Genomic DNA, 21,448 nt, shown 5'->3' on the forward strand with positions numbered 1-21,448 from the left:
AAGAACACCTAGCTGTGAACATAAGGCTTCACAACCAAGAACGTTTTTTTTGCTTTGAGTCAGACTCTCCAACCTCTAACTCTTATCACTCCTGCTCCCGCCTCACCGGCGGCGTACCTTCAGACATGACCCACCAGTCCCCCCCCCCCCCCCCCCCGTTTCACTGGATCGGTCCCTTCTGCTCTCCTCCAGATCCTGTATGCCAATGAGGGCGAGTGTCGGAAGGAGGCAGAGATGGAGAGCGTGCCCCAGGGCGACAAGGCCAACTGCCTGCCCCACAAGGGCCACGAGTTCATCCCCACCCTCTACCACTTCCCCTCCAACTGCGAGGCGTGCCCCAAGCCGCTGTGGCACGTCTTCAAGCCGCCGCAGGCCCTGGAGTGCCGCCGCTGCCACGTCAAGTGCCACAAAGACCACTTGGACAAGAAGGAGGACGTCATCGCCCCTTGCAAAGGTGAACCATCTGCTTACTTTGAATGAAAACATGTGCTGTGGTCTGTATGAAATGCCTTGCCCCGGGGGAAGTATCCGCTCCAAGTACTCTCCTGTCTTGTGTTGCGTTCTGTTTTGGTGCAGGATACGGAGGGCTGACTTTTTAAGGTTTTAAGGAGGGGAAACTGGGTACCTTGTGATTTCTTTACATTTTGTGGAGGCATCCATGCAGGTGGGGACAATGTACTTCATACGTGCATGTATTATTTCTTCATCTGCGGCCCCTTCTCCACCTTTTTCTCTCCCAGTAAACTACGACGTGACGTCTGCGCGGGACATGCTCCTGCTGGCCCTGACCCAAGACGAACAGAAGAAGTGGATCGGCCACCTGGGCAAGAAGATCCCCAAGACCCCGCCCTCCACCTTCTCTAGGTCCTCCCCCCGCACCATCTCCACCCGCTCCGTAGCAAACCAGTCCTTCCGCAGGAACCCCAAAAGCATCACAGGAAAGCCAAGGTAAAAAACACGTGACCGTTGTGTGCTCATCCCACCCAGGGCCATTTTTGTCTTCATTCCAGCTTGATACATTTTGATTTCCAGGTATCGGCCTCCTGTACTTCCTAATGTGTTTCATAGGCTGTAGCCAGCGCCTCTTTCTAGGGGGATGTCCGAGTAGTACATTCTGGGAAGTTGTAGAGGGTGTGCTCACCGGGGCTTTGTTTGTGACTCCCCTCTGGTGGAGGGAGATGTGGTCTCGTCAGTCCCATGACCTGCTGTTTGTTCTCCTGTGTTGTTGTAGCAGAGCGCAGTCCAGCCTTCAAGCCGCAGACACAACCTCCAGCACTTGTTGACAGCCACTCCTCCAGACCAATAATAGCCCCATAAACAAAAAGAACGTCTAGTGGCCTCGGCTCTTCGCCTGCGTGTTTTGGTTTTGTTTAGCCTGACTATTTATTAACGGGTGTTTCTAACGGCAGACGGTCCTCGTCCGTCGGTTGGTTGGTTGGTTGGTTGGTTGGTTGGCCTCTGGAATATTCTTTGCGATCGTCACCTGGGGTCTCTGGTTCGTGTGATCGGCACTAATGTGTTCAGGAACGATCTGCCAGCCTCCGTTCTCAGCGGAGGTTGAGATCGACTCGCCCACACTGACGTTCTGTTGTGCGTCGTCTCTATTCCGTGTAATGCAATGGGGGAAGGAAGCGTGTTGTGTACCGACTAACCTGTTAGTAATTAGGCCGGGTACTAACCCACAGAGAAATGTCTTGCATTCCTTTTATTCGACACCTTTCTCTTCTCTTTTTTTTTCCTCCAGCTAACCATCTGAAGCATTGGATTCTCTTTGGACTCTTACATGTTTCACCTCCTCCCTTCTTCCCTCCCCTAAAAAAAAAAAAATCATCATATACAAATAAAAAATTGGAGCCTCTTCCTTTTCACAAACGACGGCAAAATGGCCAGCTCTGGGAAAACTGTGGGACACTTTTCAGAAAACAAGGGATCAGGGACGTGGTGTGGCAGGTTATCTCCTCAGCTCTCCTCCGCCAGGCCGAAGACCGATATCCCCACCATCCACCTCCTCCTCCGTCCCGCTTCACCCTCCCCGCCTCACTGGACGACACACTTTGCTTGCATCTCTACATATCTTCCAGAAGAGGGCGCACTCCACCTTAACCAAACGATGGACCCGGACTCGGTGGGGGACAGAGTGAGGGGTGGAGGGAGAGAGAGGGCGGATGGAAGAGACTCACTCTGACTACCAACGGGTACATGTTCCATATCAATCTGAGCGTTGTAATGACATAAGACTGGTTGAAGGGGGTTCTGCTGGGACCGTCACCTGCATGCATGTATGTGATCGACGAGGTACTGTTGCACGGGGATTGGTTTGAACTGCGGCCATTGGGTGCGTCTTGAGGGAGGATTCAAATGATATTTTATTTTAGATATGAAAAGGAATTTAAAAAATATCCCATCCCAGAGAAACCAGATGGTCCTTGTTAATAGCAAACGTACATGCGTTTCAGTTTAAAGACCTTTATGCCTTTATCTTTTGGAGTCTGGTGGCCTTGTTGCCTGTATTCGTATTACTCTGCAAGTCTGTTTATCAGGGTAGGGAGTATTGGGAAATAAGTATTAGATGGTTTGAGTATTGAGTGAGCAAGCATTCACGATCATCATTTAAATCTATGCATTATTTTTATGAGTATAATTATTTTTATTGCTCCAAGCCATAAAGAAATTCCATTGTAATGGCATATAGGAGACCTAAAACATAATTTTGTTGTGTGTTCATTGGGTACATTGTTTCAGTTTTTTTTGTATTGTTTTTTTTTTTGTAATGTATTGCCTTACATTGAGTCATGATAAATGGTTGAAAAGGAAAACATTAAGTTAACAAATGTAAAACTGCACTGTTTGAATTGTAAATTATTTGTAGAAGACTAAACAGGTGTAGCATTCGGCCCACCTAGTGCCTTAACGTTTGGATAACGATTTTACTGCCATATCTGTTCGTGTTTTTCTCCAAACAAGACAAATCTTAACTCTTCCATTGCTTATTTTTTAAAGAAAAGAAGACCGTTTCTCATTTGTGGATTTTTCAAAACCTTTCTTGTTTTTTTTTCTTCCTTCTTTGAACTTCATTAAGCCTGAGTCTGTGTGTCAGGATACGATTATGGACTCCAATATCACATGACAAGTTTCGGGACGGTGTACCTAAACGATGCTCAGACCTGTGTCATTGACGTTCCTTGTTAACGATTACAAGTTCAGCTAATATGGTAAAGTCCCGTTAATGCAAACCCCTACAGTGTGTAAATATATTCAGAGAATCGTAAGGATTATGGATTACCTCTGTGATAATAAAGTTTTCTTTTTGTTTTTGTTTTTTTCCAAAAATTTTGTTCAGTTCAAAAAGCACTGGAACTATGATCTACTCTTATTTTGTCTTGGATAATTTGCATGTTTAATTGCATTGGAGGCCGCACTGATGGATATGTGTCAATAAACATATCTTTATCATTTATTGTATCCTCTTTTTGTTTTTACTGTTAAGAGAAACGGCAGGTGTGACACTGGGAATCCAGATTATGATCAATGTTACACTCATAGTGTTGCCATCTGCAAGGTAAACCTAATCACCACTTTTAAATGCAACCAATAGCAATGTGTTGTGTACTTCATAATTCTAAGGGGGTACAGGTGAACATCTATTCATATAATTGTTCTATTCTTTGGCAAGCATAAACTGGTAAGTGGTGGCCAGCCTGTCCATCTAAAAGTTATCGTGAAACATTTAGAATTTTTGTTGGTACCCTATCAACACCTATTGGCTATTTATACATTGGGGGTATTGCGCAATATGTATAATATCTTAAAACGTTATCAGGAGTAATCTAGACTCTCATGCCTGTAATGTAATACCGGCTCCTGCCTCGGGGGGGGGGGGGTTCCTGAGGTGCCAGGTCGAGGGGACGATGCCGGAGCGCGTCGCTCAGCGCACCGTGCGCAGCTGCAGCGTCATTGTGTTTGAATGAAGTTGCAACTAAACATAACGTAGCCAACTCTGCTCGCGCCCCGGAGGAGTCAGAAAAAGAAACACCGTCAAGGGAAACAACGCGTTACAATATGCCAGTGTACACAGGTAGGACACGGTTTGTGCTATACGTATCCCGCAGCCATCTTGTAATTACAAGAATGAGCCCATGCGTGCTGAACTGTATTGTTCACTTTTTCCTGTTAGCATGGCTAATGTTAGCTGACTAGGGTAGATTTCAAGCTAACACTTGTTAGCACTTTCTGACTTGCTAGCAGTAGGCAAAAACCAAAGGCACTCCATGCCAGTCCTTTTAACGCTGTCATGGGATGTGGATGCATACTGGGTATGCAGACTTTATCAATGATACACACGCACACATGAGTTAGTTGGGCAGTTGTTCATCCGCTCGATGAAGTCGACAGCCCGCTAGCTAGGCCATCACACCGGCGATCGTCCGCCTCCTTCGATAGCAACATGCTACGTAGCATCACGAAGCTAGCTAACAACTATGTAGTACCTGAAGTTGATCACACATTTTTGATGTTAGTATGATTATTATTACGCCAATAACCTGGGATGAACTGGTGCACTTGTGATCACTCCCAGGGTGTACTGGGATCCCATCTGAAGACGTCAGAGTAGCCGAACAGAAAGTAATAGTCATCCTGCCCCTGCGAGTCACTCTCGCAACTCGGGCTGATATTAACAAAGACAATGTACATATCAGTGAGGTTGAGTTACGGCTATATCGCTGGCCTAACCTCGATTACCTAATTGTGTATTATATCCCGTCAGGCCCGCAGCAATACCCCCACTGGTGGTGTTCGCAATGTGCTGTGTCATGTAGGCGCACACTGGGGCAGCGTGTCGCTGTGTTTACAGCCACGTTTCACCACAGCTCACTGAAATCCCACTCCTCTTTTGTGTCTTTTTTCGTTCAGTCAATGTCAAATGGGGGAAGGAGAAGTTTGACGCTATCGAGCTGAATACAGAGGAGCCGCCCATGGTTTTCAAGGCGCAGCTCTTTGCCCTGTCAGGAGTCCAGCCAGAGAGACAGAAGGTCATGGTGAAGGGAGGCACTCTGAAGGTAGCTACCAAAACAACACTCACCCCTCGGTGAGGTCACCAGTGACCAACAGTCTTCCATTCACAACATGCATACTTGAGTCCTTAGAATTGTTAATAGCAGCTCATCATTGATTGCCCGGTTTTTGTTTCAGGACGACGAGTGGGGGAACATCAAACTCAAGAATGTAAGTACAAATAATAGTGACACGGATAGAAGAGTGAATAATGTGTATCTACATATGTAGTAATCAAATCAAAGTCTCGTAGCTATTGCAATTGGATGATATTTTTGTACACATCTCTTGATGCTAGGGAATGACCCTATTGATGATGGGCTCAGCAGAAGCCCTGCCTGAGGAGCCTGCTGTCAGGCCCATGTTCGTGGAGGACATGACTGAGGAGCAGCTGGCCTCAGCCGTAAGTTAGACTAGTCCACATGCCTTGTTTGTTGTTGTTTCTGTTGTCATTAAGATTCTATTTAAAAACATCAAGGCAATATATTATTCATCAGGAGAAGCCATGCCTGTAAAATTCAAAGTAAAAGTTTTTGCTTCTGTTATATTGTGGTCTGTTAAACAAGATGCCTTCGTTATGGTTATTTTTCTTGTTAACATCTGGGTAGCTGACTTTATAAAGCATGTGGTATGGTGGTGCTAATCTGTAAAACAATCATCATAATGTACTGAATGAACTCATAATGTATATAATTGCCGTCAATATTTAATTATTTGATTCAATTTTGATCATCTTGATCATCATCAATAAATGCATTTTAAATTTTTATTCAAACGTGATGCATTTAATTGTTGTTGTGGAAAATATGGTTGCATAGAATATATGTATAGAACTGGATTTTGTTTCCCCCAAATAATCCCATATTACTGATCTGACCACCTAATCTCCTAATCTGTTTATTATTTTTTTTAGATGGAGCTTCCTTGTGGGCTAACAAATTTGGGCAACACCTGCTACATGAACGCCACCGTGCAGTGCCTGCGCTCTGTGCCAGAGCTCAAATCTGCCCTCAAAAGGTAACATTTTCCTGCTACTGCCAGTTTATTAGAAATAACCTGGCAGGGCAAATTAGTTTTGTTTGTTCATTTTGACAGAATACTTCTTTTGTTTTTGGTTGCCAAGAAGTATGTTTTAAAAATGTGTCAATATCGGCACATTTTCACTCATAAACTTTACCCGCGGCCATGTCAAAGCACACCTAGATGAAAACAATTGGACAAAGAATTCCTCTGTTTTCACAATCCTCATCTATCCGGTTCTTTCTCCATTCATCAACAGGTATGCCGGTGCTCTGAGGGGCTCAGGAGCCAACGCATCCCAGTACATCACGGCAGGTACAAAGGAATCCCCTATAAAGAAATCAAATGAGTGGAGCTCTAAAGCACCAGTCTCTCCTTTCCTTACTGTACGTTCAGACCAAAAGCTGTAAAAGATGCAAAATCGCAGAATAGCTCAAAACGCAACAATTTTGCTCCTCAATGCATTCCGATTGCATTACATTTACATTTAGGACATTTAGCAGACGCTTTTATCCAAAGCTACTTACAATAAGTACAATTGTCATAAGAAGTGAAACAATATATCGCCGTCGGTACAGTAAAGATGTTCATAGAACCAAGTGCAAGTACTAACAATCGCCAGGCTAACCCCATTTCCTGTGTACAGCAGTGATAGCTAGCTACTGCAGATGCTACACAACTAAGTACATGCTACACAATTAAGTACAAAGAATGAATACAACCTGCATTAAGTGCGTTCATCAAGTGCTAGGACGTACAACAAACAATAGTGCAACAGTCAAATAGGGGACTGAATGGCTATGTGGAGTCTAGGTGAACTCTGAACAGGTGGGTTTTGAGTCGTTTGCGGAAGCTGGTGAGTGACTCTGTGGTCCTGACATCAGCAGGGAGCTCGTTCCACCACTGTGGTCCCAAGATAGAGGAGAGTTGTGATTTAGCTGATCGACCTTTGGTTGCTCTTAGTGATGGCGGTACCAGACGTCCAGCTGAGGTAGTTGAGCGGAGGGATCAAGCTGGGGTGTGTGGTTTGACCAAGGCTTGGAGGTAGGCAGGGGCAGTTCCATCGACTGCCTTGTATGCCAGGACCATCATCTTGAATCTGATGCGGGCTACTAAAGGGAGCCAGTGGAGGTGGTGGAAGAGGGGAGTCACATGGGAGAATTTAGGTAGGTTGAACACGAGGCGTGCTGCTGCGTTCTGGATACGCTGCAAAGGTTTAATAGCAGAGACCGGGAGTCCAGCTAGGAGCGAGTTGCAGTTGTCCAGGCGGGAGATGACCAGTGCTTGGACTAGAAGCTGAGCTGCATCCCTTGTGAGGAAGGGCCGCATCCTGCGGATGTTGTAAAGTGCAAATCTGCAGGATTGGGCCACTGCGGTGATGTTGGCGGTGCAACATAATTGGTTGTCTAGTACCACACCAAGATTGGTTGTCGGGTCATTTACAGCTAAATCGCTGATAGCTATTTGCATAAAGTTGAGCTGTTTTCAACTCTCATTTATCGCTCAAGCGTTTTATTGCTCCTATCGCTTTATCGCCCATGTCTAATAGAAAGTGAATGGGCATTTATCGCTTTACAGCCTTTTGGTCTGAACGTACAGTTAGCCTCATACCGGAGATGATCATTGAACATGTGGTTGTGCCCTCTCAGCTCTGCGTGACTTGTACGAGACCATGGAGAAGACTTCCTCCAGCCTCCCGCCTATCATCCTGCTGCAGTTCCTCCACATGGCCTTCCCCCAGTTTGCTGAGAAGGGAGACCAGGGTCAGTACCTTCAGCAAGTAAGTGTCCCTCCACGGTGGTCTACCTCCTCACCGTTCACACAAATCCTCTTATTATTTTAGGACAAACCAAATGAGATTAAACCTATAAACATCCATTTATGAATGTAATTACGTCTTTATAAATCCTCTACTGAAAATGGTTGCTCTCTAAATGCTTTAACTGGCACGTTCACATAAACACTCCATAAACTGTTTTATATCATGTTGCTTCCTTTAGCTCACAGATTTGTATGTGATGTTTCTCTGGTCCGAACAAATCCCAAGGAGCTGCTCCTCAATGACTGATAGATCTATATTTTGAACATCGGATGGATATTTAGATATCTGACGTTTTTCACTCTAATATCGGCAGCGGCTCCTAAAATCCAGTATTGTCAGGCTCTAAAGGGTAAATGGTGCTGGATTTTTCAACGTGTGTAGATTCAAGCTGATGTGGTCCGTTGTTCTCCTGCAGGATGCCAATGAGTGCTGGCTACAGATGGTGAGGGTGCTCCAGCAGAAACTGGAACCGCTGGAGCCAGAGACTCCAATGGAGGTGATCCTGCTGTCCTTTCTCTTATCTAATGTTCCCCGTCTGAACAACTTCCTCTTACAAAGGAGAAATGACTCATGTGTGAGCTGGTTGTTGATTGTCTCTCTTGTTTCCAGACTGAAGGTGAGAGTGGAGCTGCCGCATCCACCACAAAGAAGAACTTCATCGACCAGTATTTCGGTGTGGAATTTGAAACCACGTATCCTTGCTGTCTGCCGTCATGTAGCGTCACAAATCAGACTTTAAATGAACGTCTCAATCTTTTCGATTTTTTTTTGGGGCCTATCATGTTCCTGGGGATGGGGATCTGTAGGCTCACGTCTCATGTGATGAGTTAAAAAGGATCCATTCCAAAATGGCTTTCATCTCTCAAAAATAAATACTAACAAAATACTAGCAAAATCTCAGAAGTGGAACCAAACCCCACTCTCGCTTTAGAAGAGTAGGCGGCACCTGTTTGCATAAACGACCATACCAAGGAGGTGTACAACAACTGCAAGACTTTCCTACAGTGTGTTCAGAGTGGTTCTGCCCCAGCTGACCAGATTGGAGGTCTCGTTAAAGTAATTTCAGCCCAAGCACTAGCTGGAGGCGTAACCCAGCACTCAAATTGAACTTCAAGGAAGACATCTTCTCCGGTGAACCACTGGTTCACCGCAACTACCCTTTTCTGATTGGCTAAGATTGTATGTGGTATATTAAGATGATCAGAAATCCAACCATAGCTGGATTCGCAGGGCTTTTAAAGGCTTCCTTCCTTAACCCGTCGGCGCAGTATGAAATGCACGGAGGCAGAGGACGAGGAGCCCACCAAGGGCAAGGAGAGCCAGCTGCAGCTGAGCTGCTTCATCAACCAGGAGGTCAAGTACCTCGCCACAGGCCTCAGACTGGTACGCTGCAGACCGCAACATCACAGCCAACAGCAGACCTGTCTCCAAAGTGTCGTGTATCTCAAGTCTGTTTTGTTTTTCTTTATTTCCACCAGAGACTCCAAGAAGAAATCACAAAGATGTCCCCATCTTTGGAAAGAAATGCCCTTTACATTAAATCCGTAAGTTGTTTTTTTTGCCGTATATTGTTGGTTTACCATTTCAGTTGTCCTGAAATGGTAAACCAATTGTTTGAGAAATGTTGTATAACGTAGACTGCGTTTTTCTTCACATACTTAATCCTACCGTGTCTCCCTATTAGTCCAAACTGGGCCGTCTCCCTGCCTACCTGACCATTCAGATGGTCCGCTTTTTCTACAAAGAAAAGGAGTCTGTCAATGCCAAAGTCCTTAAGGTCAGTCCTGGTTGACAGTAAACGAGTCACTCGCCCCCAGTTGAACTAGTCATTAGTCAATGGCTGATTAGAAACATGGTCTGAAATTCTGACGTGCTTTTGTGTCTATTTTAAAGGATGTCAAGTTCCCCCTAATGCTGGATGTCTATGAGCTGTGCACATCAGAGGTCCAGCAGAAAATGGGGCCTATGAGGTCAAAGTTCAAGGTGGTGGAAGACAAGAAACTAGAGATGGCACAGAAAAAGGTACGCATTTACAAACGAAGCCAAATAAGACCACTGCCTATTTATAGGATAGAGACATGTCACTTTTCTTATATTTTAACTACCATTAGAACTGTGCATTCAAATGATAAGTGATTATGATCATGTGCATTCAAATGATTCAGTAATTTAAATATTGAGTCTGTGTTTCCTACCCAGGTAGTGACAAAGACGGGTGTTGTGAAAGAAACCAAATACGAGGACGTCTCTTTCCCTGATGGTAGGCCTTTTATTTTATTTTTTGGCCGATGCCTGTGGATATACAGTTTGCCTGCAAAGCTTGTGTTGTGACGCCGGCTTGCTTTGTTTCCTCCAGACCTTGGCTCCAACAACAGCGGCTACTACGACCTGCAGGCCGTGCTGACCCACCAGGGCCGCTCCAGCTCCTCCGGCCACTACGTGGGCTGGGTCAAGAGGAAAGAAGGTAACCCACTCATCCAACATGACCACCGTTCTGTATCCATGTATGTCCGCGTACGCCAAAACATAACTGGTTTGACCCTTCTACAGATGAATGGGTGAAGTTTGATGACGACAAGGTGAGTGTGGTGTCCCCCGAGGATATTCTGCGACTGTCCGGTGGGGGTGACTGGCACATAGCGTACGTGCTGCTGTATGGACCCCGGAGACTGGAAATACTGGAAGAGGACGATTAACGTGGAGGAAACTGCAGAAGAGGACAAACCGATAGGACAACATCCAACACTTACAAAAATGCCATTTTGAAGCACTGTCTGCATAGATGTGCAATAAATCCGGGTGTCTTTAAAAGTTGATGACCTTAAAATGTTTTTGCTTTGTTTTTTTTTTGTAACCCTTACAGAAGCTTGTAAAACAATACGTCATCGAATGGCATTTCAAGTATATTAGTGGAGTATGGTTTTAAAAATGGACTCTTGCCTCTTTTCTCCATTTTGAAAACATTTTCTTAGTGGAGACCAGATGCAACTTCTTGACTGTTTCCGTCAGACTTGGAGTTTAGCTGTGCAGTTTCATTACATTTTTTATACTTTCCCAAAGCCTTTGCCAAGGTGTTCATGACATGCAAAACAATATTCCTGTCGTAACTAATCAACTTGTACAGAAATATTGGGCCAGTACCGGCCTACATTACATCCATGCTCTGGTGACATTGGTTTTCGGTTCTACCACCCTGCCATGAGTAAGACGTAACCAACGCTCTGTAAGTTATTGACTGCTGACTTATCAAAGACTGTTCAAATGTCCTTAAATCAAGCGTGTGACCTGAATGATTACAAATAAAAATCTGTTTATTACAAAAACTTGCTTTATTTTCACGGTGCAAAAAAAAGCCCTCATTTGGGCTTCGAGGACACAAAACATACAAAATTGAAACTAATGACTCAAAAAACATGTATGTTTTGGGCATGCTCTAACTATGCCTCACTGAGGTTGTCTGCGATCTGGGTGAAGCTGGCTGCGTTGAGGGCAGAGACCAGGCTCTCCACGGTGGCCTGCGTTCCTTCTCGGTCCTGCCAGGCCACCAGCAGCAGCTTGGCCTGCATGTCCACATCCTCGCTGTCCGTCTCGATCTCCCGCAGCTCTGACGCCTTCATCTCCAGCTGTACGGCCAGAGTCTTCCACTTGGCACCAAGCTTTGCGGCCACGTCATCCATCTGCTGGTTGGACACCATCTTGCTCTGCATGCTAGGACCTGGAAGGGGGACACAGTGTAATTCAATAATCAACAAAAAGCATGATGCCTTAAGCCCTATTGGTTGATTAAACTATAATTCACAACCAGGCGGTAAAGATCAAGGATGCCAGAGAGCTAGTGAGTGACTCCCAGCTAACCAGGTCCTGCAGCCTAGCTGTAGGCATTCAGCAGCTGGCCTGATGCCATGCATCCAACAAGTGACTTGTGATAAGAGTATGTGGTGAATGTCTTCATAACATGGACATCAGGTTTCTGGAACGTACTGTCATTGCTCTCTTTCAGTAGGTTGTCTCCGTTGTCGTCGTCATCCTCCTCTCCAGTCTTTATCTCCTCCGAGGGGATGTCTTTCTACATGGGGAAAACAGTTGCCATGGCAGCAGGTTAGGCAGTGGTGTCCAAACATGATAGACCCCATGTAGGATCCAGTATCCATTCCAACGTTATAGCAGAACTTCTAGGTGGAGTTTGGCAGAGATATTGTACCGAAAAACCGATTAACGCAAGTATACAAAGCTTTCAGAAAGGGATTTTATTTCTACACAGTGTTGATTTAAAACCTGTACAGACACTTTCTTACTGTTTACTAGTACTGGGGGCCTTTGTGTCCACGTTCCAGCAACATGACTGGTCACAACAAATATGAAGCGAAAGAAAGAGAAAGCTCTGCTCACCAAGCTATTGGAACAGTAATCCAAAAAACTTGATTTGTGAGACTACAGTAAACCTAAAGAACGCAACAAACCACCGCCTCCACTTACCGGCAGCTCTTTGGCCAGCTTGCTGACCATGCTGTCGAGGTAGTCCGCCAGGCTCTTGAACTTCTGATTGGTCGGCTGGAAGAAGTGAGGACTCCGTCTGGACAGGAGCCTCAGAGCCCGCCAGCCGTAGTTGGAGTTCCGTACAACCCTGGGGAAATGGCGGGGAAGAAAAGTACACAATAAACATACAGTACGGGTTTTTTTTACTGTGCAAGTACTGTAAGTATGTGTAGGTATTCAAAACACAGGATGGGTTCAACGGCGCACACGTACTTGTACTCATCCTCCACCATGTTGGTCGGGTCCGCCTGTTCGATGGCTTCCGCAAAGAACTCGTCGAGTGACGGCATGAACTCCCTGTTTGAAGAGTATAGCGGCGAAACAGAAGATGAAGGGATTTAAGGAAATATTTACAACATAGTGACAATGATAGTGTACATGTAAAATAATTTATTTCAATTCCGTTCGAAGCACAGACCTGTCGTCAGACTTGCAGGCCTCCATGTTGTCGGCGTGCAGGTTCCACAGTCTGGTCAGCTCGTCGCTATAGGAACACACACATGAAAGGGTTCGTGTGAGCAGAGGGCCCCCCCCAGTCTGAGTCATTACATTGTGAAAGGGGCGTCTTTTCAGAGTGCCAATGCGTCCGTGCGCGGGCCCTGTTGAGGGCTCCTTACTTTCCCATGAAGAGCTTTCGGTCGGGGCCTTTCCCGAGGAAGTCCTCCGGCGCCTGCCTCTTCCTGGTGGGCCTCTTGGGCTTGTCGTCCACCACCCTGGTGAAGAGAGATCAATGTTTACGACCGCCGTGCGTTGATTTGTTTCTTCGATGAACCGGTGGCATGGATGAGGTTGTGTCACCTCTCTTTGACGAAGCTGGGGCATCCCTCGTTCTTCCAGCCGTTCCAGTTCTCCTCGGTGTTGAGGATGTGCTGTCGGGGAGGAGCCGGGGGCAGACGGGGTTTAGAGGACAGCGGGAGAGTACGTGGAAAGGGAGACCGGCAATGCATGGAGGACACGGTCTTAGTGCATAGGTGTAGCCACTCACCTCCACCATGGCACTGAACTTCTCGCCCTCAGGAGGGATCTCCTTCAAGAGCTGCAGGAATACAGAATGGATGAATGGATGTGTGTCGAATGAAATAGACGTGCAATACGAATGTGGATATTGTAGTTGTACAAAATATAGAAACATTTAGATTACTTTGTGTGGGATTTTGCCACAGGTCTTTTCTATGGGATGAGAATAATAAGACTGACCTGGTGGACCAGCTTGGTGGTCTCCTCGATCCACGTGGTCTGGTCATCATTGAGGATGCAGTTGGAGCTGCAGATTGAGAAGGGATCAGTGTCTGTTTTGTACTCTACTCCGTCCATTTCCGCCGCTTCCTACCGGGCGGAGAGCAAGCCTTACCTCTTGAACTTGACCTGGCCCTTGAGGTACTGGAAGAGGATGAGGTACTGCAGGAGGATGTGCCTCCGGAAGTTGCTGTCGCTGAGCTGCAGGTCCATCAGCTGGGAAGAGGAGAGGCAATGTCAAAGCATGACCATAGAAAAGAATACTCCTCATAAACATAAAACATAAATGATGTATAATAGCATACACTGCAGCTTGTTTGCATGGTGTAGGATTTAGACCTTTTTACTAATGTTATATGACAATTTATAGAAATCACTTGTAAAATAATCGCTTTAAATAAACTATTCATAGATAGGGAGAATAACAATAATTTAGCAGTAACCGGTAAATGATAAGAAGTAATGAATAACAACACGTAACAATAGCCAAACCTAGACTTGAATTGCTAGATATAATCAACACGGCCCACTTGGCCTTCCTACTAAACTCAGTCCATTATTCCCACCTTCTCGCTAGTGAGGAACTTGGCGAAGTAGACGTGTTCTCCGGCGGACGTCCTCAGCTCCTCCAGCTTCCGTTTAGAGGCCTGCATGTCGTCCAGCTTGAAGCTCTTGAACACCGCCAGGGTCTCGTCCGAGTACTGCGCAGGAGAAACAACCTCCTTCTTAACACCAGCTTCTCTATAGGATCTAAAAGGAGGGGCGCTCCACATTAACATGAGGGGTGAACGCCGAGGTCGCGGTACCTTGAGGAAGGTCATCCAGGAGAACTTATCGTAGCACTGCAAGGGGTTCCTGAAGTAGTCCTGTAACGTCCAGAACTTCCTGTACAAGTTGTAGTCGATGGGAATGGAGCTGTAGGATACACAACGTGGTGTTTAGCCAAAAGATCCGCCGTCTTGGTCCGAGTTACAAGGTGATTGGCGCCTGCATTCACTTACCAGGGTGCAGGGACCTCTTCCTCGCCCATCTCCCCCTCCTCCACCTCCATACCATCTTCCTTTTCCTCGGTGTGCTTCAGAGGACAACATCACATCAGACACCAGTTGATTCATAAATACATGATGACTGAGGATGACTTTAACTCTGGGATTTATCACCTAAATACTACATGATCATTTTGGTTTACATCCATCTACATTGTACAGCAGTTTGAAAAGCCATCATTAGAAATGTGCACGTCAGGTTATTTCAAGTATATTCAATTAGTTTTAATATAAAATTGGTTCTCTTTAGCTGTGTCCACAAGATTAATAAACCAAAGTCTGAAGGCATCATTTCATACCTTCTGTCCCAGTGTACTCTCCTGTTCATTCTTGTTGAACACTGTGATGTTCTCAAGGTTGAACTGGCTCTGGAGATTAAGACCTTCAAAAAAGGATTGGTATGAATATATATTAAGACCAATGCAAAACAAATGACTAGGTTTTGCATTTCCGTGGCATTACACAATGAATCGTGTTCAATATTGAATATGTGATGAACCATGAGCCACACTGAATCTCACCTGATTTCTCAGACAGTGGAAAGAGGCGTGCTAGGAAGAGCTGGATCCGCCCACAGAACACGGTGTTCTGGGATTTGGACAGCCGTCTCAGGAGATCTGCCCCCAGGGAGAGAGGGGTGTCATCCACAGCAAGCGACATAGTAGCATTACACAGCTGATCTCTCCTGTGATCACAGCACCAGCACAATAATTGTCTCTCCACCCTTACCGTTACACATCCGCAACAAGTAGTTCTTCCCTGCAGAGTAAAACGTGCTCTGAAGGGAAGAGAGGAAACAGACATGACGACGTTAAAATAAACAATGTTTTAATGAAACAAAAAGGTGCACTTAGATGCTGTGAGAGGAAATATAACGTACCGACTTCCAGGTGGAAACATTTTCCTCCACAAATGAGAATATCTTGTCACACTGGTCGAGCGGAAGGCAGTCAAGCACATCTCCCAGTAAGAGGAATGGGGTCGTGGCAGAGCAAATCCCTATGAGGGTCATATGATCAAACACATGAATACAGAAAGGAAGTATGGACGATTTGTTGATGTGGTGATGATGAGTTACGGCCAAGACTGGCCAGATCTTGTACTGACCTTCTGTTACTGCCTCGATGCTAATATAGATGAGTGCCAGGTACTCATCACAGCTTGCCTTCTGTTCAACCTGAAAATATTAAGTGAATATTCATTAAAATCTTCTAAGACAAATGATTAAGATGAACCAAGTAAATCAATACATGTGTACTTACAATCTGATCCCCGAGGACACCCCTTAAAGACTGGTCAAGTGTGTTTTTCTTTTCCGCCTCGCTGCAAAATGGTAAGAGATTAAATGAATGAAAAAAGACGTAGTTCACCACGTTAAACAATAAACGTTAGTTTTTTATTAGAAACGGTGAGGCATGCTGTAGGAAACGCTCAACGTGCCATCTAGCTAGCGCATTTTACTTACTTTCCCGTAATTTGGTTGAAGGCATTGATCAAGGGCTTGCTGGTCCTCCCTGCCAGGGCACTTAAAGCCGACGCCTGGGTGGCAGAAATCGGAAGAGTTTAAATGAGAGAGACTAACATGACAGTAAGTTGATAGGAGAGTAAACAATGCTAACTGTGAGAGCTAGTGTGCGTTTGTTTTTTAACATCACCGCTATAAATTAGACATATGCATCTATCATTTATACAACTCTAGCACAAGTAAACACTGACAGTTTAGTAATTGACGTTTCTCACCGCAAATTTGTCTTTAGCATCGATAAAATTGTACAAGGACGTCGTCATCTTCGCACAACAATGTTTGTTAGTACTTGGTGCATTCACACGACCAACCGACTACTTCCGGGTACTTCCGGTTAGCTCCGGAACTCATTCATACTCATTTACCATAAAACAATATATAATATATATAAGAATAAACGTCACCTAACATCGCATCGAAATACATATTACTTTAAACTTTATAGAATTAAAACTGGTTTCGAGAAATAATATATTTGTCAACCAATGGCTTTAGTTGAGCGGATCAGTTATTCTTACACTTGCCCAGTGGGTGGCGATGTTGTACACTATTTGTGCATTTAGAATATTGGAAACTACACAATCTTTGTAGTTTAATTTATATAATCATGAAAACATTATATACACCTTCTCTTTCAATACATTTAAATCTTTACTTTCTGGGGTTATATTTCGTTTTTATATACTTTGTTGTGGCTTATTCAATTAAGCCACATTATTTCTTTATTTTGGAAAATACGTTTATTGAATATGTCTTAGAAAATGATGAAACACAGGAAGGGAGTGAATGTGATGAGTTACAAGGCTCAGGAACCAGTGGAGTAAGATGACAAGCAGAAGATTGAAGAAGGGAGTGGGGTTGAAGTTCACTTTAAAAAACGTAAGTCTTCGTTAGATCGTTAGATGGATCCACCACAGAGACGGCAGATTTTATTGTGCGTGTTGCAACTGACCTCCCTGCTCAGACAAGTTAACATGATATAAATCAGCTGAAGGTGAAGTTGCATTAAATAAACTAACATGAATCACATACATTTGTATAAATAAGCAGTTAAAGATAAGATGCAAACTTAGTAGACTTATAATACTATATTATAACAATACCAGTTATTAGAAATACAATTGTTAACCCAGGGTTCATAGTCATACCAGAACCATTTTCGGTTGATGGTCTCTAATAAAATATAGAAATCTAATATAGAAGGGTAGCACATGGACAAGGCTTCCAAACAAACGACCTTGCAGAGTAATCAGACAATAATCGGATAATCAGAGAGAGGATTCTTACACAAATGGAGGTCAACAAAAAAGGGCCATTGTCTGTGTTCCACAAAAAAAAGGACAAACTTAAAAAACAAGATCCACAAACAATGCTTTGACCTTCAAGGTTAAGCATACAAAAGGAAGGAGATTTCTAGATAGGCCCGTCACGTGACGTGTTCTAAAAGATTGAAGCACGCATCGGCCAGAGTTGCTGCGTGTTACGCAGAGAAGAGAGTGGCGCGCCAGCACTATCCCTCTACATGCCTAATTTGATTTAGGGGCCAAAATGCACAATGCTTTCTGTATGACGCACAGAAGCACTGCATTATTCACTGGCAATGCTGTACACCAGGACACTTCTTACTGGAAGAGTGGGAAACAACACATTGGAGGCAAGTTCTGTCGCCTGACTTTATAAGCAAGCGGAGAAGAAGCTACAAACGTCCAACTGAATTTAAACTCCTGCTATTCCTTTTTCCTTTGCTGAGTCCATGCTATTAAGCCTCATCATATGACATTCCGTCCATGGAATATAATTGGCCCTCTTGACATTCAGTTTTCTTTCCATCTAATCTCAACTAAATCTTCGTATGTGCGGCATTATAAGAGATTTGAACTTGAGAACATAGGATAATTGCCTTTAGCTGAATTTTCTTTAGTTGAAGCCATTAGCAGTGTTAGCCGTGGGGAGACAACCATCTCCAGTCCATGTTAATGAATCTTTAGCTGTGTGGGCCGGCTCCATTTAATGATTAGCACAGGTGCGGAGACGATTAAATAGCAATAGCACATTCAAAAGGTTGAGCAGGGGCCACGTGCATTCCTCAAGAAGTTATTGTAGCCATTTTGTCACACAGCCAAAAAGGAAATAGCCCAAATCCCATCTTATTCTATTATTATATTCTTTATTCTGCTAGACAACATTTGTTTATTTTTTCATGTCCAATTAATTGGTTTACATCCTCTTGCTGGGCCTTTGTCTTTTGCAATGTTTGGGACAGTTGCCAAATCCCATTATTAAACAGCCACTGCCAAGGTCACCAGGGTCCAAACTTAGACTTGGTGTAAGTCTAAATGGAGACTGTCCCTGGCGTAAAATGAGCATCGCAAAAATAAATCATATCGATATGGTCCATAGACCGAAAAAACATTATTTCATACTTATATATAATTACTAGTATAAATTATATATAAAAAGATTCAAAAGTATGTTAAAACAAACATCTAACATTTCTCATTGTGTTAGATGACTAAGCAGCATGTGCTTAGTCATTTATTTATACATGTGTCCTGCCAAGAACATCTTTATTATATTTGGAGAACGCCATCAGTCTCTGGATAGATCATTTGTTCGTAGATCATTTCAGGGGACAATATTATTATACTTCATTGCATCAGGCCATAATAACGGTATGAACATGTTCCATGAGCATTTGTTTTTTGGGTCAAAACCTTCAAAACCTCCCATCTCCTATATGCATCTGCCTCAGAGGTCCGCTATGCACCGTATACCGTTTCAACAGCCTTCTTATCATGCATTTACAGAACAAGAGGGAGAGTTTATACCTCTGGCTGCACCTTGCGTGGCATCCCCCCCGATCCTGCTGAGTGACAGTGTTATCAGTGGCTGACAGCTGCACAGCACCACAGAGAGACCACTCACTATGCCTGAAACCTCACTTTGTCCAACCGCCAGTGTTTCTGCAATTCAAACCCCCAAGAGGTAAGAAGAGTAAATGGAGAAATCCTTTCCCAAAATTGTAGACAAAAAACTTGAGATGAGGGGAAATGCTCAATGGGATTTTAATTACTGCAGTCCCATTGCTCAATAAGATGTATTGAATTGATGCGTCCTCTAGCCGCAATTTGCCATTGACTTGGAAAAGTCACATGTAGTCATGTGATGTGCCTCCATGTATCAGACAGACAGGCTTAAAAGGCCCAGAGTCCCTCGTCACATCAATGTGACGTGGGCCGTTGCTACTCGTTGTCTAAAAAGGTGCCCAGGCTTTCGGTGGAGCTGAGCAGTCTAGCAGAAGGCTGCCGTGACCCCTGCACTCAGCGTCTCCGCCCAGAACACCTACACAAACACGACAACAACACAAGACACAGGCGAAGACTTTAAATCGTCACGCCGTCCCGTCGGAATTCTACACAGACACCGTGAGTCAAACGGACAAGCAACGCATTACCCAGTGTTCGTCAAAGCTCATTTATATAATGGCTGGCCCAAAGGATATAGCCAGATTGATGAAAACGATCTGTAAACAACATGAACAAAAACAAAGGAAAAAATATAATATTTAAACATGTAACGCAGCCAAAACAGAACACTGCAATGGGTCCAAGACAACATTTTCAGCTAATTTTACTTCAGGTGCGATATGCTATAGCAAATTCAGATTCAATATTCAGAAAATCAACTGTTCTTCTTAGGAGTATGCACTCTCAGAAAAAGTCAATATATATTCCAATCAAGATCAACAATTTAAAAAAAGACAATCAAAAAGACAGTCAATAACAATCTGGCATGAACAATTAACTTTCAGAGAGGATAATTAAATTCAATGCATGTCCTTAGAGGAAATTGTATGCCACTCCACCTTGGATGCCAAGTAACTCCATAACAAGTGAATGAAGGTGCACACAGAATACTAAAATGCGGAAAGTGGCTTTGCATAAGCTCATGTGACAGCTAAGAAAACTGAGAGAAAACTCAAGAGTCACCACAGGATTGAGTTTGGCCCCACTAATGTGACCCAGGCACTGAGCTAATGTAGCAATAGACCGGCCAAGAAAAGCTAAGTCCAATTTCAGCTCCTGGTTGGGTTTGGTTTCATTTGGGTTTCCGATGGGAGCAGAGATGCCAATAAACTCGGCCAGTACGGCCCGCAAAAAGGCAGATGCTTTGATTTCAGATTTTTTTTTTAACAGCAAATACAAGACTAGACAGTTCAGAAAGCAGGGCCTCAAAGCTGGCCTCATCTACAGCACCACACACACACACACACACACACACACACACACACACACACACACACACACACACACACACACACACACACACACACACACACACACACACGTGCACCAATTGGACAATGATGAAGAGTGAAGTGAACACCTTTCTCCAACGGAGGGCCTCAAACGGATCAGTCTTATTGGAAACAGCTGAGAGTCATAACATCTGATGAGCACTGAGGAGCATCGACCCACATAACTCTCTAATTCTCACTCATTATCTCCCGCTCCCTCTCTCTTTCATTCTCCCGCTCTCTCTCTCTCTCCCCTTCATATTGTTGATCATCATTGGCCTGGTAAAAGGGAGAGAGAGAGAGAGAGAGAGAGAGAGAGAGAGAGAGAGAGAGAGAGGGATCCCACCCAGAAGCAATATTGTTTATTGTTAAAGAAGGATCCATTCTCAAAAGCAACGCTGTTGCTCTACAAAGCCCATTCCACTGAGGCGGTGGAATGGTGAAAGGCAGTGTCTGACCCTCACTCCATTGTGAGGGTCAGACACACAGAGGCGTTGCCTTCAAGTCACCCTCAGGATTTTGTGTTCTCTTCGAAATAACATAGAAGTTGAAAGAAGAAACCTTTATTTACCATCTGACATCTGATATTGGTTTATTGATCATGGAAACATGTTTATATTTGGTCTCGTAAAAGCACATTATGCTGGGTACACTACAGGATAATAAGCCAGATTTGGTGCCTGATTTCCCACTTCTGACTCTGGTCAGGAAAAGCTGCGGTTTTTCTGCTGAAGAAAAGCTGCGGTTTTTCTGTTGAAGCTATGCTTCAACAGATTTGTTTTTGCCAGATTTTCCTGTGGTGTGGCGTATGTTAATATGCTCTTTATCCTGTAGCGTGGGGGGGAACCCAGCGACAGCCGAGGACGCAGGCCATTGATTGTCACGTGGGAAAGACGATTTACACTACAAGTTAT

General features: G+C 44.3%; 3 protein-coding genes across 3 annotated transcripts in view; 2 read left to right on the forward strand and 1 right to left on the reverse strand.

Moving 5' to 3' along the window:
- rock1 (Rho-associated, coiled-coil containing protein kinase 1) overlaps nucleotides 1-3,455 on the forward strand; it is a 35,451-nt gene extending 31,996 nt beyond the window's left edge. The window contains exons 31-33 of the mRNA XM_084481064.1: nucleotides 193-454; nucleotides 741-948; nucleotides 1,745-3,455. Coding sequence (XP_084337190.1) covers nucleotides 193-454; nucleotides 741-948; nucleotides 1,745-1,748 — 474 coding nt within the window. The 3' untranslated portion in view covers nucleotides 1,749-3,455. The remainder of the gene's footprint in view (nucleotides 1-192; nucleotides 455-740; nucleotides 949-1,744) is intronic.
- A 491-nt stretch (nucleotides 3,456-3,946) lies between these two features.
- On the forward strand, nucleotides 3,947-11,184 carry usp14 (ubiquitin specific peptidase 14 (tRNA-guanine transglycosylase)). Its single transcript, XM_084481186.1, has 16 exons — nucleotides 3,947-4,075; nucleotides 4,912-5,057; nucleotides 5,191-5,223; nucleotides 5,351-5,455; nucleotides 5,966-6,069; nucleotides 6,332-6,387; nucleotides 7,722-7,852; nucleotides 8,310-8,390; nucleotides 8,504-8,586; nucleotides 9,163-9,277; nucleotides 9,373-9,438; nucleotides 9,579-9,671; nucleotides 9,788-9,916; nucleotides 10,094-10,154; nucleotides 10,251-10,358; nucleotides 10,445-11,184. Exons 1-16 carry the CDS (start codon nucleotides 4,060-4,062, stop codon nucleotides 10,588-10,590), a joined length of 1,473 nt encoding a protein of 490 aa, XP_084337312.1. The 5' UTR covers nucleotides 3,947-4,059; the 3' UTR covers nucleotides 10,591-11,184.
- A 26-nt stretch (nucleotides 11,185-11,210) lies between these two features.
- thoc1 (THO complex 1) lies at nucleotides 11,211-16,546 on the reverse strand. Its single transcript, XM_084481185.1, has 21 exons — nucleotides 16,453-16,546; nucleotides 16,178-16,251; nucleotides 15,975-16,035; nucleotides 15,820-15,889; nucleotides 15,593-15,711; nucleotides 15,442-15,490; nucleotides 15,234-15,329; nucleotides 15,012-15,094; nucleotides 14,668-14,741; nucleotides 14,473-14,581; nucleotides 14,233-14,367; nucleotides 13,782-13,882; nucleotides 13,628-13,694; nucleotides 13,416-13,466; nucleotides 13,229-13,299; nucleotides 13,048-13,143; nucleotides 12,849-12,914; nucleotides 12,644-12,727; nucleotides 12,371-12,518; nucleotides 11,876-11,960; nucleotides 11,211-11,609 (listed from the first exon to the last, which is right to left on the reverse strand). The coding sequence occupies exons 1-21, from the start codon at nucleotides 16,498-16,500 to the stop codon at nucleotides 11,332-11,334; spliced, it is 1,965 nt and encodes a 654-aa protein (XP_084337311.1). The 5' UTR covers nucleotides 16,501-16,546; the 3' UTR covers nucleotides 11,211-11,331.
- Nucleotides 16,547-21,448: the final 4,902 nt, after the last annotated feature.

This window comes from Micromesistius poutassou (assembly GCF_964030765.1).
Source record: "Micromesistius poutassou genome assembly, chromosome: 16".
NCBI classification, from domain to species: Eukaryota; Metazoa; Chordata; class Actinopteri; order Gadiformes; family Gadidae; genus Micromesistius; species Micromesistius poutassou.

Bases quoted from the DNA above. Each gene is read 5' to 3' on its own strand.
- thoc1 (XM_084481185.1), bottom strand. From the start codon at position 16,500: ATGACGACGTCCTTGTACAATTTTATCGATGCTAAAGACAAATTTGCG. The intron at 15,330-15,441 runs GTAAGGGTGGAG...CCCTGGGGGCAG, and splicing joins CTTGTTGCGGATGTGTAACG to ATCTCCTGAGACGGCTGTCC. The intron at 14,742-15,011 runs GTATGAAATGAT...TGTCCTCTGAAG, and splicing joins AGAGTACACTGGGACAGAAG to CACACCGAGGAAAAGGAAGA.
- usp14 (XM_084481186.1), top strand. The intron at 5,224-5,350 runs GTAAGTACAAAT...TCTTGATGCTAG, and splicing joins GGAACATCAAACTCAAGAAT to GGAATGACCCTATTGATGAT. The intron at 5,456-5,965 runs GTAAGTTAGACT...TATTTTTTTTAG, and splicing joins AGGAGCAGCTGGCCTCAGCC to ATGGAGCTTCCTTGTGGGCT.